At 37.2% G+C, this 14,742-nt stretch overlaps 2 protein-coding genes across 5 annotated transcripts in view; one reads left to right on the forward strand and one right to left on the reverse strand.

Moving 5' to 3' along the window:
- LOC135201861 (uncharacterized) overlaps positions 1 to 3,637 on the reverse strand; it is a 13,258-nt gene extending 9,621 nt beyond the window's left edge. Inside the window, exon 1 of the transcript XR_010311622.1 lies at positions 3,506 to 3,637. The gene's annotated coding sequence lies outside the window, so the exon portion shown is untranslated. The remainder of the gene's footprint in view (positions 1 to 3,505) is intronic.
- LOC135201859 (uncharacterized) overlaps positions 1 to 14,245 on the forward strand; it is a 30,141-nt gene extending 15,896 nt beyond the window's left edge. Inside the window, exons 1-2 of one of the 4 annotated variants that reach the window (XM_064231156.1) lie at positions 3,844 to 4,048; positions 12,142 to 14,245. In XM_064231156.1, the coding sequence (XP_064087226.1) occupies positions 12,260 to 13,387 (1,128 nt within the window). In that variant the 5' untranslated portion in view covers positions 3,844 to 4,048; positions 12,142 to 12,259 and the 3' untranslated portion in view covers positions 13,388 to 14,245. Of the gene's footprint in view, positions 1 to 3,843; positions 4,049 to 5,286; positions 5,420 to 5,554; positions 6,059 to 12,141 lie in introns of those variants that run through there. The other 3 variants (XM_064231157.1, XM_064231158.1, XM_064231159.1) reach the window with 3 other exon arrangements.
- The last annotated feature ends 497 nt before the right edge of the window (positions 14,246 to 14,742 follow it).

The raw sequence follows: 14,742 nt of genomic DNA on the forward strand, positions 1-14,742 counted from the left end.
TGTAGACATGGAAGTTCAGTAAAAGTAATAAAAGAAAGTGCAGTAAAAGTAATAGAAGGAAAAATTCAATAAAAGTATATAAGAAGAATTCATGGAAAGTGGCCGTCGTGTGGCTGGGAGGGAGTTATATACGTAGATAAGAAACGAGGTCCATGGATATTGGTTTAGAAAGAGAAGCGGAATCGTGTTCAGTTAAAGGATAAAAAAAATGGTTTGACTTGTTATCCCTTTCTTGTTTGGTTGCTTTACAAGCTTAGGAATTCTCCCCATGTCGCTTGTTATCCCAAATTCCAGTGGTCTTCATATTACCAGTTTATAGTTGCCGTATGATTACATTTTGTAATAAAATTCAAAATGTGTAATCTGTACAATTCACCATGTCAATATAATGTATAATCATTATTGTATTATGTTAATATTAGTTGAAAATTGTACCCTTACCTAAATATAATTGTGGATAAACCACACTTTACCTTACTCTTACTAATACTACCGTGGTTAACTAGCTAACTGCCCTCACTCTTCTTTCACCCATCTTACCTATCAGCTGAAAAAAAAATGCCGTATTTTCTTTCTTTCTAATAATTATCCATGAAGCCTGAATAGGTTGTTTGCTTTATCACATTTTATATAGGAAACACATCTTACGGAAAGCTAAAATGCTTTCTATGAATCGTTTAAGGCTATTTCAGGATGTTGACCTTTCTTCATTTTCCAGAACATCCATGCTGTGTTTTTGGAATGGGTCCCGGCCAGTTTTTTTTTCCTCCCTGTAATGGTGATAGCAGAACAACAGCTATTACTTGATATTAATAGAAGTGGGATGAATGCATCTGGGAGGTATACAGTACTGGTGAAATCTACGGAAGGTAGACCAAGGACTTCATGATGCAAGCAAAAAGCAGTAACTATAGATTTGCAAAATAACCCCAAAGACTTTTCTTCTAACTGAAAGGCACTGCTCTTATTAAGTACTTCATTAATCCTGCCAGATCTCGTCCACTGATGTGAAGTATGTGTCCTTCGTCCCTAGTTGATTAGGAGCCAAGTATTCTGGCCCAAACCCCGTAAAGGGGTAGGTCCCTCAGTACACCGTGTGACCGCACTGTAGGCATTAATTAAGGTTCTTTGCGTCGTCCCTTCGGCCCCTACCTGCACCCATTTTATTCCTTTTACTGCATCTCCGTCCATATTCTCTTTTTCCATCTGTCTTTTCGCCCTCCCCTAACAAGTGTTTCATGGTGCAACAGTGAGGTTTCCCTCCTGTTACACTTTTAAAACCTTATTCTCAATTTCCTTTCTAGCGTTGAATGACCTCATAGGTACCAGTGCTTGCCCTTTGGTCTGAATTTTATATTCCATTCCCTTGGGGGTCCAAATTCTAATGTCACGAATTGTTGACTCTTGTACCTCTTTGGAAGTCAAGTCCGTCGCTCTCCAGAACAAACATTTGTATTGCATCCAGTGGTATCATAGAAGAAACATCAGAAGACAGACCGAATGTAACTGTTTCATATCTTTTCATTGAGATAAACAGGAGTGCTGCTAAGAAACCATCTGATCAAGAGATGTGAGAGCTGCATCACATCACCAGCCACTTCAGAAGTCATATTGAAAAGACTGTTTTCTGGGTCTCCAAACCATTAAAATGTTCATTTTAACTTGTAGGATAATGTAGTGTGACTCAGATCTACGAAATGGAACCAAGCACCTTAAATTATTCTTCAAAATTCATTGCTATAATCAGAGATTACAAACCTTTGTTGAAAAACTGAAAATACTGATCTTTGACATGCCCCTGATTTGCAGTGTACCACAGGAGAAATAGGGCGACTCGTAGGATTCATCCCCTGAAGTTATTTGTCATACCACTCGGTATACACCTCAAACGGAATGATCGATCATCACTTCTTGGCAAACTTCACTATATAGATTTTCTTGCAAGCATTGAGAGTGCAAGTCTTGCTTGTGCGGAAGTATACAATTTGCCTTTGCTTGCCACCGGGAAATGCTATTATTTTGGCTATTTCAAGTCTCTGGCTATAGATATTGAATGTTGTGCACTACCTATATTTTTTAAACAGAACTGAACCCGACTCAATAAGAACCTAGTCAACAATTAGCGAGGACGCTACCGGTACAGCGGTACACGGTCACTGAAAACTGTAGTGCCAAAGTATACTTCCATCTTCCCCAGCAAAGTACTTCGCTATCCCTTAATTCTGTAGGTGCCGTGTAAACTGGGTTATTCCTTGTGACACCTGTGATTTTTGGATTGTAAGTCTCAGTGACCGTTTGCTGCAGAGCTTTGGAAGTATTCTTCCTCGGTCTTCATTACTCCTGTAGTTTTTCATTTATCAAAAGGAAATCCTTGTATATACCTATGGACATTGTTTGCAATTACCGTTGGCCTCTCAAAACTTACAATCCCCGTAAGGGGGTAGCGCTGTCAGTGCATATCATACGGTGCATTGTAGCTTTACTTAAGGTCTTTGCAGCGTGCCTTCGGCCCCCCTACCTGCCACCCCTTTCGTTCCCTTTGCTGGGCCTCTTCATATTCTCTTTCTTCCATCTTACTTTCCACCCTCTCCTAACAATTAATTCATAATGCAACTGCGAGGTTTCTTCCTGTCACACCTTTCAAACAATGGCCTGAATTCTATATTCATGTCAAAACTTACAGATATAATTCCTGACAGTAACTTCTTTTTAGAGTGGTTTTTAGTATGCAATATAAAGCTTTTTAAGTTGGCTATGAAATGGTTAAAAAATACTAGATGGTCTCACCGACTTTGCTGTTTGGGGGATTTGAAGAGTACCTTTCCTCTCAAGGCCAAGGGTGTTTAATTCGAGTCTAGCAATTAAGTTTTTTGTTTATTTTTCAAAACTTTTAATCATTTATTTTTATTGTTTTTTTGTATTCATGATCTTATGTTAGTTACCAGGGCAGTGTTTTTAAATGAGTAGAACCTAGATGTTGTAACGCAAATTCTTAGCCACATAAGAACACATTTATCGAGTTTTTTCATTGATTAATAGCCATATTACTTTAAAATTAGTCATATCAATACTTTCATAAAAAAAAAAAAATGGTAGTAGACACCAACCAACAATTTCCGTCAGTGAAATAAAATTTGAGTGACACGTAAACATTTCGACGAACAGCACTGCATAAGAACCTGTGATGAAGTTTTGTTGTAGGAGTGACGTAAGTCTTTTCACTCTAGGAAACATTAGGGTGGTGGTGGTGGTGAGATATAAACCTTTCCCTTGTTTTAGGGTCAATGAAGTTAGTTTTAAGTAAGAAAAGTTACAAATAACTTTATAAATTAAGTCAGCTGGAAACGAAACTCGTCTTGACAGATTCTGCCACGATAGCATCGTAGTACGTAGTATCTTCCTCCAGACATGTGCAATGAAATTGGTTCGAACTAGTTGTACTAAGAGTTTATATAGAATAAAGTAATAATAACTAGCTTCAAAATAGGAAAAAATGTAACTTTACCCGGATTATATAATTGTTATGCAATATACCGCTGAATTCATCTTCATTCACACACTAAATTGCACTGAAAATAGTTAAACAAAAAAGAATTACGTTTCACGCGAGAGAGTGTGGCACCAGAGCAGAAGGCTTTTCAACAGGTGCCAAGTCGCTGTTTTTATGAATAACCTTTTTGTTTACACTGGCGTTCTTTCGCTTGCATTCTATTTGATTAATAATGAATAAATACACCTCAAAAGTGCTCTTTTAAGTGCAACCCATGTTCATCAGCATTCTTCTTATTATATAAATGTCGTTGCAGATATTGCTAACTGATGCCTAGATCTCGGATGTTTACAGTCGCTCCGCAGTTGAACATTGATTTCAGTGAGTGTCGACCGCAAATAAATCGTCAGATTCTTACGGGCAATGGAGGCCAGCGTTAGTTCTGGTGGTTTTTCAGCCTTCTAATCACATCGACTTCATATTTTCTTCTCTCTTAGTTCTACATGACACATGGAGTCGTTTCATAGGGACGGCAAGCACATATCTCTTCAATTTAAGGTGAGTTGCTGAAAGTTACCAGTGATGTGAACTCGGCGAAACATTAAGAAACTTGCTCCGGCTGCGGGTTCCCCACTGTTATGCCGAGTCGTTACTCCATTCAGGGGAGAGTTATTTTGGTATTGTCACTATGGCATTCATCGCATGGCTTTTCTGGTAGTGAAAATAAGTATTTATTGCTCCTGTTGGTTGCTGAGAGGCCTGTATGTTACAGATTTCATTCTCTCTCTCTCTCTCTCTCTCTCTCTCTCTCTCTCTCTCTCTCTCTCTCTCTCTCTCTCGTGATTCGAGAACGGCAGAAAACGTCTTAGATATGAAGTGGTGCCGCTCATGCCAGACTGTTTCGATTTTATTTCCTGAATAATCCCTAATGCCACTCGACCGTGTATTGTGCAGTTTGTAAATATTTATTTCTAAGTAATAAATCCCCACGAACTGCAAGGAACGGTCCTGCGAATACGAAAGCCAATAGGGATTGGGGGTCAAATGTATTTAACCGTGCTTACTCTTGCCCTGGTGGGATTTTTACAATCGACTGAAAAAAAACAGTAAACTCCCAGTAAGCAACCAAAATACTATAGAAAAAGTTAATTTCCTAGAAAATACCCGACGCGGAGCAGTTACTTTGATCTACCGTTTGCCAAATAAATCGATGAAAAATTCTTGTAAAATATTTTATTTTAGTTCTTGCTTATATTTGGATCCCAGAACAACTCTCTGTTTGTCAGTATGGTGATTTTACGTTGCATGGAACCAGTGGTTATTCAGTAGAACAATTTTCTGTTTCTCGTCTCGTTAAGATGCTCCATAATAATACATAACCACATCCAAAAATTGTACGAAGTTGGAGAGCGTATATATTAACGAATGTATAATACAGTAAAGATTTTGCTGAATTTGGGAACAACGGACAGTAAAGACAGAAAGACTAGGTAGGCCTAGAGTGCCTTCTATCGTGAACGTTTCAACGTAGCCTTTAAAAATGATTGAAAACTGGGCTGTATACGTGTCTAAATATAGTACTCTGTGAGCGGTTGTAAAGTATTGTACAACATAAAATCTTTACGAGGAAGACCTACTTAAAGTCTGTGTTAAATAATGGGGTCCTTTAGATCTTTAACTAAAATGGTTAACTTGTGTGAGAATATCAGCTCTAAGTCTCTCTATTATTGTCTCATTAGAAATGTAAATGCGGGGTTTCTGAGAATTCTCGCTCTCTCTATCGTAGCAGTAGATATTAATGCTGAGGTTCGGACGAACGTCAGATAGTGTTATCACTATTCAGTATGCTGATAGTGTAACCTACCCAGTAGTTGCGGCGACATCCCAGCCAGTGCTGTAGCTCATACGAAATTGAATTGAACTATAACGGTAATTTGTGTATCCGTTCACGGTTTCGATTTCTGCGGAGTAACTTTGAGAGAAGCGCTGATTTAATTATTTGCACGAGATATGAGTTACTGTACGAACGGCTGTGTGCGGTATATGTCTCAAGCTAGTGCAATTCAGTTAATAGGGCTACGTCAGTAAGGTTACTTTTAAACCGAGTTTTCACTTGTAGTGGTGAGATTTACTTAAGTCAAGTGTTGTGTAATTACATTGATTTTGAAGCATTATTTTTTTTCGTCCATTGCATTGACAGTTACAATGCCAGAGTTATGTGAGAAATTAATGGGCTGGCATTCAGCTTTGGTTGTGCCCTTCATTTTGGATCTTGTGAAGAAAAGACGAAGTTCGAAGGGAAAAATACCTCAGTAGAACTGGCAGTCTGGTCTTTCCTAGCGTCGAAATTCGTGCCCTTCATTTGTCCCACTTTTTTAACAACTATAAAAGGACACGAAAAAGTGTTTTATCTAGTCTGAGAAAATCTTGAAGCTTTAAGTGAAATAACGCTTCGAAATGTATTGACGTTACTTACGTATATGCAGTCTGGTTCCATTAGTGGCGTTGTGTTCCTAGAGAACTGAATGTGTGTTAAGTGGCTTTCTATTTGAGCTGATTTAAACCAGAGTACGTAAGTCAGTCGTAATAGTGATAGCTAGTGCATTATCCCTTTTTTTCATTTGAATACGAGTTATACTTATTCATCCGAAATCAGGTTTGCTTAGCAATTTTTAAAGGAGTTTCAAAGCTACCTTCTGTTTACTGATCACTTTGTTATTGGATAAATATGGCTATCAGTAATCAGTCTTAGATATTTTCCAGTAGTTGCGGTACCTTTGTGTGAAGGAGATACTTTTAACCCTAATTTTTCTTGAAACTGTAGATTATATAAAGATTTTTTAAGAGCTCTGTGTAAAGTGCAAGCCTAGTGCGATGTTCAAAGTGAATACGAAGAGAAAGGAAAGAGTGAATTGAAATATTGCAGAATTTAAAAACAAGAAATGGAAAGCATAGAATAACTTATATAAACTGTATCAAGAAATTGATCAGAAGAGCACATAAAGATGGAACAATAAAGAAAACAATGGAGGAAGATGAGTCAACCTAAATCGAGAACAAGTCAGCAACTTGTGGTTGCTGCTCCGAAGAAGTTGATGAGGGAACTTGCTTTGAAAAGTGTGATACATGATTCCACTACGAATGTTCGGGGAATTGAGGGTAAATTACACACTCATGCTTTCGAGTGAAAACATATTGTATGCCTGTAACAATTGGAAGGGGTCTGAACAAAGAACACACAAAAACTCATTGACGGTGAACGGGAAGAAACAAGAGCAAACACAGAGGTATTAGCAGAGCTGATTCAGGATTCGGCTCGAAGAACTTGCGACGCCATGACCAACGTAGATGAAATTCAAAGAAAAATTGACAATATTAACAAAGATGTCAAGATTATGACAAATATGGGCAAAACTTATGCAGAATCGCTCAAGACAAAAAAAAAAGTACTTTTGATCAAATCTACAAACGAAGAGAGCACAGCAGCAAATGGAAAGAAGCAAATTATGAGTAAAATTTTGGCGCCAATTGAACGAGTTAAAACAACCAGAGATGGACACTTATTTGTAAGAGTTCCAGACAGGAAAAACTTAGAAAAGGCAGGAAGAGATGTTCTGGAAATCGGCAATATATCAATAAATGAGAAGGGTAAACTTAAACCCAAAATAAAAGTAGTATGTTCTGAAGGACGAAGATGACATTGTCAGTAACATAGTAAAGAAAAATCCATGGATAGGTATGCTCACATTTCTGGAAACGACGACCTGAAAATTGTAAAGGAAATGGAAGCCAGAGACGACAAATAAAATCACTATATCAGCAAAAGCACACCGCAAATACGATAGAGTTGACAAGTTGTTTACGCTGTATAGCCGTTGCAGTATGTACGACTGTTACATGCCCAATCAGTGCTATAAATATCAGGAATTTGGTTATTGTGCAACAAATTTTAAAAATCACCAAGTTTGCCCTAAATGTGGCGAAAATTACAAATCAATTATTGTGCTAACGCCACCTTAAATTGTAAAAACTGTGTAAAGAAAGGCCATAGTGACACTAGACATAAAACATATGATGGAAATAAGTGCATGGTATCTAAAGAACATGTGTCAAAAGGTGAAAAATAATAGGTACGGATCATGGCTTTGTCTAACTATCTAATGTGCAATTTAATAAACATACAGTCCGTAGGAAATAAAACCAATACTAATAAAAATCTTATAAATGATCAAAATCTAGAGATATGCATACTAACGGAGACTTGACTAAGCAATAACGTAAGTGATTATTGTAAAATAAATGAAAATGACACCAGGGTCCCACAACTTTAACCATTTACCGAGGGAAAACAAAAATGGTGATGGAGTGGGGAATCTTTGTCAAAAATGTATGCAAAATATTTTTAATGAATCGAAATGTGTTCAGCACTTTTGAATACATCAACACCAAAATTATACACGAATAAACATACATATAATTTACAAACCACGAAGCACAAGTAAGAGATCGTTCCTAGATGAGATCAGCGACTTCCTCGACTTGTTAGCGAATAGCAAAAATGCACTGATTTGTGGTGACTTCAACCTACATTTAGATAATAACGAGAACAATTACGTCAAAGTATTTATCGAGTTACTTGAAAGACACGTCCTTGTATATGTTGTGAGAAATCCGACGCCATTGTTGAACCATATCATTGTGGCTGAGTGCCATACAAGTTGAGCCTTAATTAATGCGTGATATCTGCAATTCAGAAACTATACTCTGTTTTTTTCCATCTGTCCATCCGCCTGTGGTGTTTGCGTATGGTAACACTGCGTCCTGGGCTTTAAATAGTTACGCTGTGTGTAAGTTTTAGGTAAATAAAAAGACATCTTGGTGTACATTTGCAACTGAAAAGTGTTATAATAATTTACTGTATGCGAATTACATCGTTAATATTCGAAATAAGATATTATTTAAAGCCCAGGACGCAGTGTTACCATGCGCAAACACTACAGGCGGATGGACAGATGGAAAAAAACAAAGTATAGTTACATTTAGTATAAATATATGGAAAGGCTATGCACTGGAAAAAAACTATCACTTACAGAAACAAACCTAATTTTGAAGCTGATGTTTATTGTTGAGTGCATAGAAAAAAATCAAGAGAAACAAGCCACGAGTGCAGATGTAATTTGAGGAATACATTGACAAGCGACCAGGTATGTGTAAACTATTTTACAGCCTATAGCAAAAGTATATTAGCGTCAAGTAACAATGATAAATGTCCAAAAGTAACAAGTCAATTAATAGTTAAAGAAAATGCCAAATGGTTTAACAGTGAATTACTTGAAGCTAAGAAAGAGAACAGAAAAATGAAAGAGCTATGGAAAGGATCGAAAGAACCACGAAGCAATGAAAATTGGTCACTGTATAAAACAGCCAGAAAGTGCGATTACAGTAAAATGTTTAGTGAAGAGAAAAATTCCCCAAAAACCCATGGCAATTTAGACAGAATAATGGGACTCAAGAAAGGAAAAGTTCTACCTGATGTAACTAGTGACCACAAAAACCTGGCCGTTAACTTCGTGACTTACTTTGAAGGAAAAATTGAAAGATTGTCACACTTTAGAAAAGGAGGTCCTTTCAGATCTCCCAGTGATCACAGTGAGAAATAGTAAATTCAGTAAGTTTGAAGAACTGAACATGATTGACTTTGAAAAATGCGACGAGAAAAGTTAAAAAAGAAAAACACCTACTTTCAAAATGACCCGTTTCTCATATGTGATTTAAAAGAGGAAAAAAACTTAGATCAGTTGCGGGAGCTATTGTTTTGATATTGTCCGAGTGAGTTTAACATAGGCATCCTTCCCAAATAACGAAAGCTTGCTTGTATAAAACCGACCTACAAAGGAAACCATGATAAAGAAATTCTAAGCTTCTATAGGCCAATATTGAGCCTATCGTACTTATCAAAACTTATAGAAACGGTAGTTCACGAACAAACGTGGAAGCTCTGGAGACAACTCGGCATTATGCTTGATGATCAGTCGGCTTACAGAAAAAAAAACAACAACAGAGAATACATTGTGCCCAATTATATATATGGTAAAAATTAGGCCAAATGGAAAATGTGACATCCTAGATATATGCTCGACCTAAGGGGCAGCATTTGATACAGTTGACCACGATCTGCTGCTTGAAAAACCTGAGAGCAGTAGGCATTGAAGATGATACACTCAAACGGTACAAAAGCTACGTAGAAAACAAAACAGGAGGGTTACAATGGTTATCTCAAATGTGAAATCAGAAAAGATAGACCTTACAAGGCAGCAGCGTCCTGGGTCCACTGTTATTTAGCATTTACACAATTGAATTATCTAGAATTCTAAACAAGCATAAGGTTAGGAATATATGCGGATGATTCTCAGTTCTGTTTTCCTTTTGAAACGGTAGAAGACGCCATTAACAGAATGTATGCAATAATGAAAGATAAAAAAAAAATGGATGTCGGCGAAGAAATGGGAAACTTAATGAAGAGGAAACTGAGTATATGCTATTTGGATCTGACAGTACACTACAAAAATATGAACACTTCAAAAGTACAAATATTCGTTCGTTATCAATAAACATATTGTAACAGCAGCGAGGAACTTAGGAGTATTTACTTATACAAATTGTCGATGAAAAACCGTATACCACATATTGTAAAAACCTGTAACTATCATATTAGAAACATTGCATTTATCAGAAAATATTTAAATGAAGATATTTTGACAACAACAATTTGTAACCAAATACTTTTGAGGCTTGACTACTGCAACGTTATATATCACGTTCTCCTTAACTATCTACTAAGAAAATTGCAAGGGGTACAAAGTAGAGCGTGACCGAATAACCCCAACCGTAATTGAATTACATTGACTCCCAGTAAAATCAAGAATAGAATACAAAATACTTCTTACAGTCTTCAAAGCAGTAAAACATGGTGAACCAACATATCTAAGAAACTGCTTAAGCTTCTAAACCGAAATGGATTTTAAAACCAGACGTGCAAATGAAGCATATAGGCGAGAGAGAGCATTTGAACACAGTGCACCAAGAGTATACAACAAAATGCCGCCTGAAGCGAGGATCATACAAGAAGAAAGCAAATTTAAAAAAGAATTAAAGACTACGATACTGAGGAGAAAACACTGAAAGACAATTATAAAATGTAAAAAGAAATTTATTTTGAAAACGTGCAAAGGCCCGCCAGAGAGGGAATTGTCCTTGGTACTTAATACATAAAACCAAACAAAGTGAAGAGCTCAGTGGCGTGGTTGGTATGGTCTTTGCTTGTCACCTCGGTGGCCGCGAGTTCGATTCTCGGGCATTCCATTGAGGTGTGAGAGATGTGTATTTCTGGTGATAGAAGTTCACTCTCGACGTGGTTCGGAAGTCACGTAAAGCCGTTGGTCCCGTTGCTGAATAACCATTGGTTCCATGCAACGTAAAAACACCATACAAACAAACCAAACAGAGTGAAACAAAGTGAATTGATTGTTTTCATTACTGAAGTTTGGTAGGTCGTGCTTTCACCCGTGTCAATTAGTATGATATTTTAAGAGCGAGTGAACTTAATTTGAAGGGACTTGTCAGAGGTATTCTCTAGATACCCTTCTTGATGAGATACTGAAGTATTGACATAGATCAGGGTCTGCGGGGAGGCTGAAACCAACATTCTTTGGAGGCTTGAATTTCAAGTCAATGGCCTCTGTGTTCTTGTTCCATGTGAATAGGTTTCATCTACTGAAATGATGATAGTGAAAAATTTTAATAATATTTGCTATGCGATTTCTCTCGAAGCTTATTGATCCCAAGAAGGTCACTTAATGAATATATCTGCCAAGTTTATTCAAATTCTGTTAGCCTAGAAACGAAAGGGTTCTCAGCATTTAAAATGTTCCATAGCCGGGTCTTTTCCTCTTCTTCTTTTCTTTTTTTTAACATCTGACTTTGCGCTGATAAAGTACAAAGTATAATCTGTATTTAAGCTATGCGTACTAGAGGGATGGCTCTGTTAATTGTAACATTCATTCTGACTTCCTCATATCCATAAAAACACTTGGTTGCATTTAGGCTGACTTCGATGTCCTATTAGACAGGCTTATGCTGCTAAATGAAGGGTATAATCGACAGAAATACTGAGAGAGAGAGAGAGAGAGAGAGAGAGAGAGAGAGAGAGAGAGAGAGAGAGAGTTGTTCAGTTAAAAAATAAAATCACGCCTTAATGTTGATGTGCAGGGTCAGTATTCAGAGTTGACAATCAAAGATTCCTCGGGAATTTGTGAAAGAGATCGATTTGCTGAAATGCCTAAATTATTATAGATAACATAATTTTTTTTCTGTTATCTATAATAATTTATTGTAATAAAGGTTCAGGAAGCCAGTAATTTTCTAGGTTTTTTTTGTATTTTTCAATTAAGTTAGATGTGTGTATACTTATGATATATTCACAACACACCAGTTCCCCAGCATGATTCAAATATATTGTTCTTGATCAGTGCATAGGAATTCCAGGAATAAGATTTAATTCAGTTTTCCTGCTTGTAATGGAATCATTTTTTGTTTTCATCGTAGATATGTATATTATATAAATCCATCTAACGAAGGTTATTCTCTTTCAGAGTATGAAGAAATTGGAATTTTCTCTCAACGAAGGATGTTCCTGACTGCTTCACTTGCTAGACACCACCGGATTCATTTCATGAAGGATACCCGCGAGTACATTAGCAGGAAGGAACAATGACTTCGCAGCCTTTGATGTTGTCCTTTTGTTACTTTGTACTAATTCTGGTTATTCTCCCCATTTTTTGCAGTGATAAAGTGTATTCTGTTTTCTATCAAGGTGACGAGATAAAAAATGAGGAGATTGACAAAATGAAGATGAACCACAGGAAAAACGGGGTTTTGGAATACCTCAGGAACCTGGACTCACAGGAGTCCAGCGGATACCATGATGCAAAACTCATTGAATCCGTCGACAATTTGCTTATAGTCATCGCTAAACACCCATCCAGGAAAGATGATCTTGTTCTTTCCCAGCTTGTGACCGAAGTGGACAGAAACATCAAATCTGAAAGGTTCTACAGAAATGCCATGATTATCTGCAATGCTTCTAGGGTCGCATTTGGAGAACTAGGAACCCTGTCGATGTTCTACCCAGTCAGACAAGCTAAGAACACAACCAGCTGGAGATTGTTCAACAAGGAGGAGATCATCAAGCATGATTTTGTCGACTGTATCTCCATGGGAGTGAATCACACCGAAGCCAAGTACGTCACACTAATCAGGGATAAAATCGTGCCTTATTCTGGCTTTCTGGAATCTCTAAACAGTGTGATATCGTCGCAGGTTAACTCTACATTTCGGAGAGGAGAGTTGCACAGAAGAGAGAGCTCCTGGCTACTCCTCCACCTCCACGAACCCATTCATTTGAGGCACTACAGATTTTCCCTCAACAGTTTGAAGGAACTCCTCCTTATTGCAAGCGTTGGCTCCGTCACCTTTTACCTGGTCTTCCGTTGGCTGGAGGGAAAACAGCCAAGTCACTCTTTCCCCACAGCTTCCTTCATCTTCTTTGGCGCTCTTTACTTTTTTACCTTCGCCATGATCATAGGCAGACCTTACGTCAGTGAGCTGAGGAGGACTGTCAGCGCTTTGCATAGGGTCTACGATCCTGCGGAGCCTGTCCCGTTCTCGGCTATATCAATGCCCATTAGCAGTGTGAACGAACTCTTGCTGAAACTCAACTCGATTCAGTGTTCTAGTTACGTGCCCTTCCATGCAGTGCTTGATCACATGGTGAACACCATGGAAAAGCCATCTTTTGTGATATCGCCCAGCCTTTTCAGATATGTGACCAGTACCTGACCATGAAATGTGTCTTCGCATCTTTGTACAAGTCTTCCATATTGACTCAGGAAACGCAGTTACCAGTAGACTTGTCACCTGGCCATCTTAAATAAGTGACCACCATGTTTACTCAAAACTTTCTTATATTGCTGAAGGGAAAACGTTTCTACTATTTGTCTTACATTAATGAAGATCATCCCCAGAAAGACTAATTCGTTTCTTTTATTTTAGTGTTGTTGTTTGAGGGCTCTGTGATGTTTGATTAGTAGCTAGATATTGTGAATAAGAATACTTTCCTTTTCATGGACAAAATATTTTATAGTGTATGGTGAAGTGAGTTTACATTTAGTTTGCACAAAACCACTGTTTTGTGCAAACTAAATGTAAATATGGTGTTACAACATAAGTAATGTTTTGTCAATAAAGAATACTAATAATAAACATTAATGTCACAAGAACATTTCAGTGATCCGTACGCACAATTTTTGAAATGCAAAAGTTGAAGGTAATGCATTCGAACCCAAGTGCTATAAGAAAATTGGAAATTATTAAACTGAAGAGAATATTTTCTCTTCCCCATATGCAAATGTTGTTTAGCATTAACATCCTGAGTTGCCAAGCTTTATTCATGTATATTTTCATAGTTGTTGAAACATCTAGTTTTCCAATGAAAAAAGTATATGAATACATTTTTTCCCTTTCTGACATTTCGATGTAATTATAAATACCAAAACAATGATTTTATGTAAACTGTCGTCGCTGTGGTCCACGGCGCCTTGTGGCTGCCAGACGTACGCTTATCTGTGCCTTCAAAAACTTCCTGATGTGATTAGTGTTACTACGATTGTTATATCATTAAAATACGGTTAACTTATAGTGTTTGAATTATTTCACATGTAAATTTAGGACCTTAGCTTACGTAATGGTTATATATATATATATATATATATATATATATATATATATATATATATATATATGTGTGTGTGTGTGTGTGTGTGTGTGTGTGTGTGTGTGTGTGTGTGTGCGTGTGTGTGTGCGGTATATGGTTTTTCATCGACAATTTGTTATCAGTAAATACTCCTAAGTTCCTTGCTGCTGTTACAATATGTTTATTGATAACGAACGAATATTTGTACTTTTGAAGTGTTCATATTTTCGTAGTGCACTGTCAGATCCAAATAGCATATACTCAGTTCCCTCTTCATTAAGTTTCCCATTTCTTCGCCGACATCCATTTTTTTTATCTTTCATTATTGCATACATTTTGTTAATGGCGTCTTCTACCGTTTCAACAGGAAAACAGAGCTGAGAATCATCCGCATATATATGGTTATATATATCTTATATATAAGTATATATATATATAGATA

The sequence above is a fragment of the Macrobrachium nipponense genome, chromosome 28 (genome assembly GCF_015104395.2).
Source record: "Macrobrachium nipponense isolate FS-2020 chromosome 28, ASM1510439v2, whole genome shotgun sequence".
Classification (NCBI taxonomy): Eukaryota; Metazoa; Arthropoda; class Malacostraca; order Decapoda; family Palaemonidae; genus Macrobrachium; species Macrobrachium nipponense.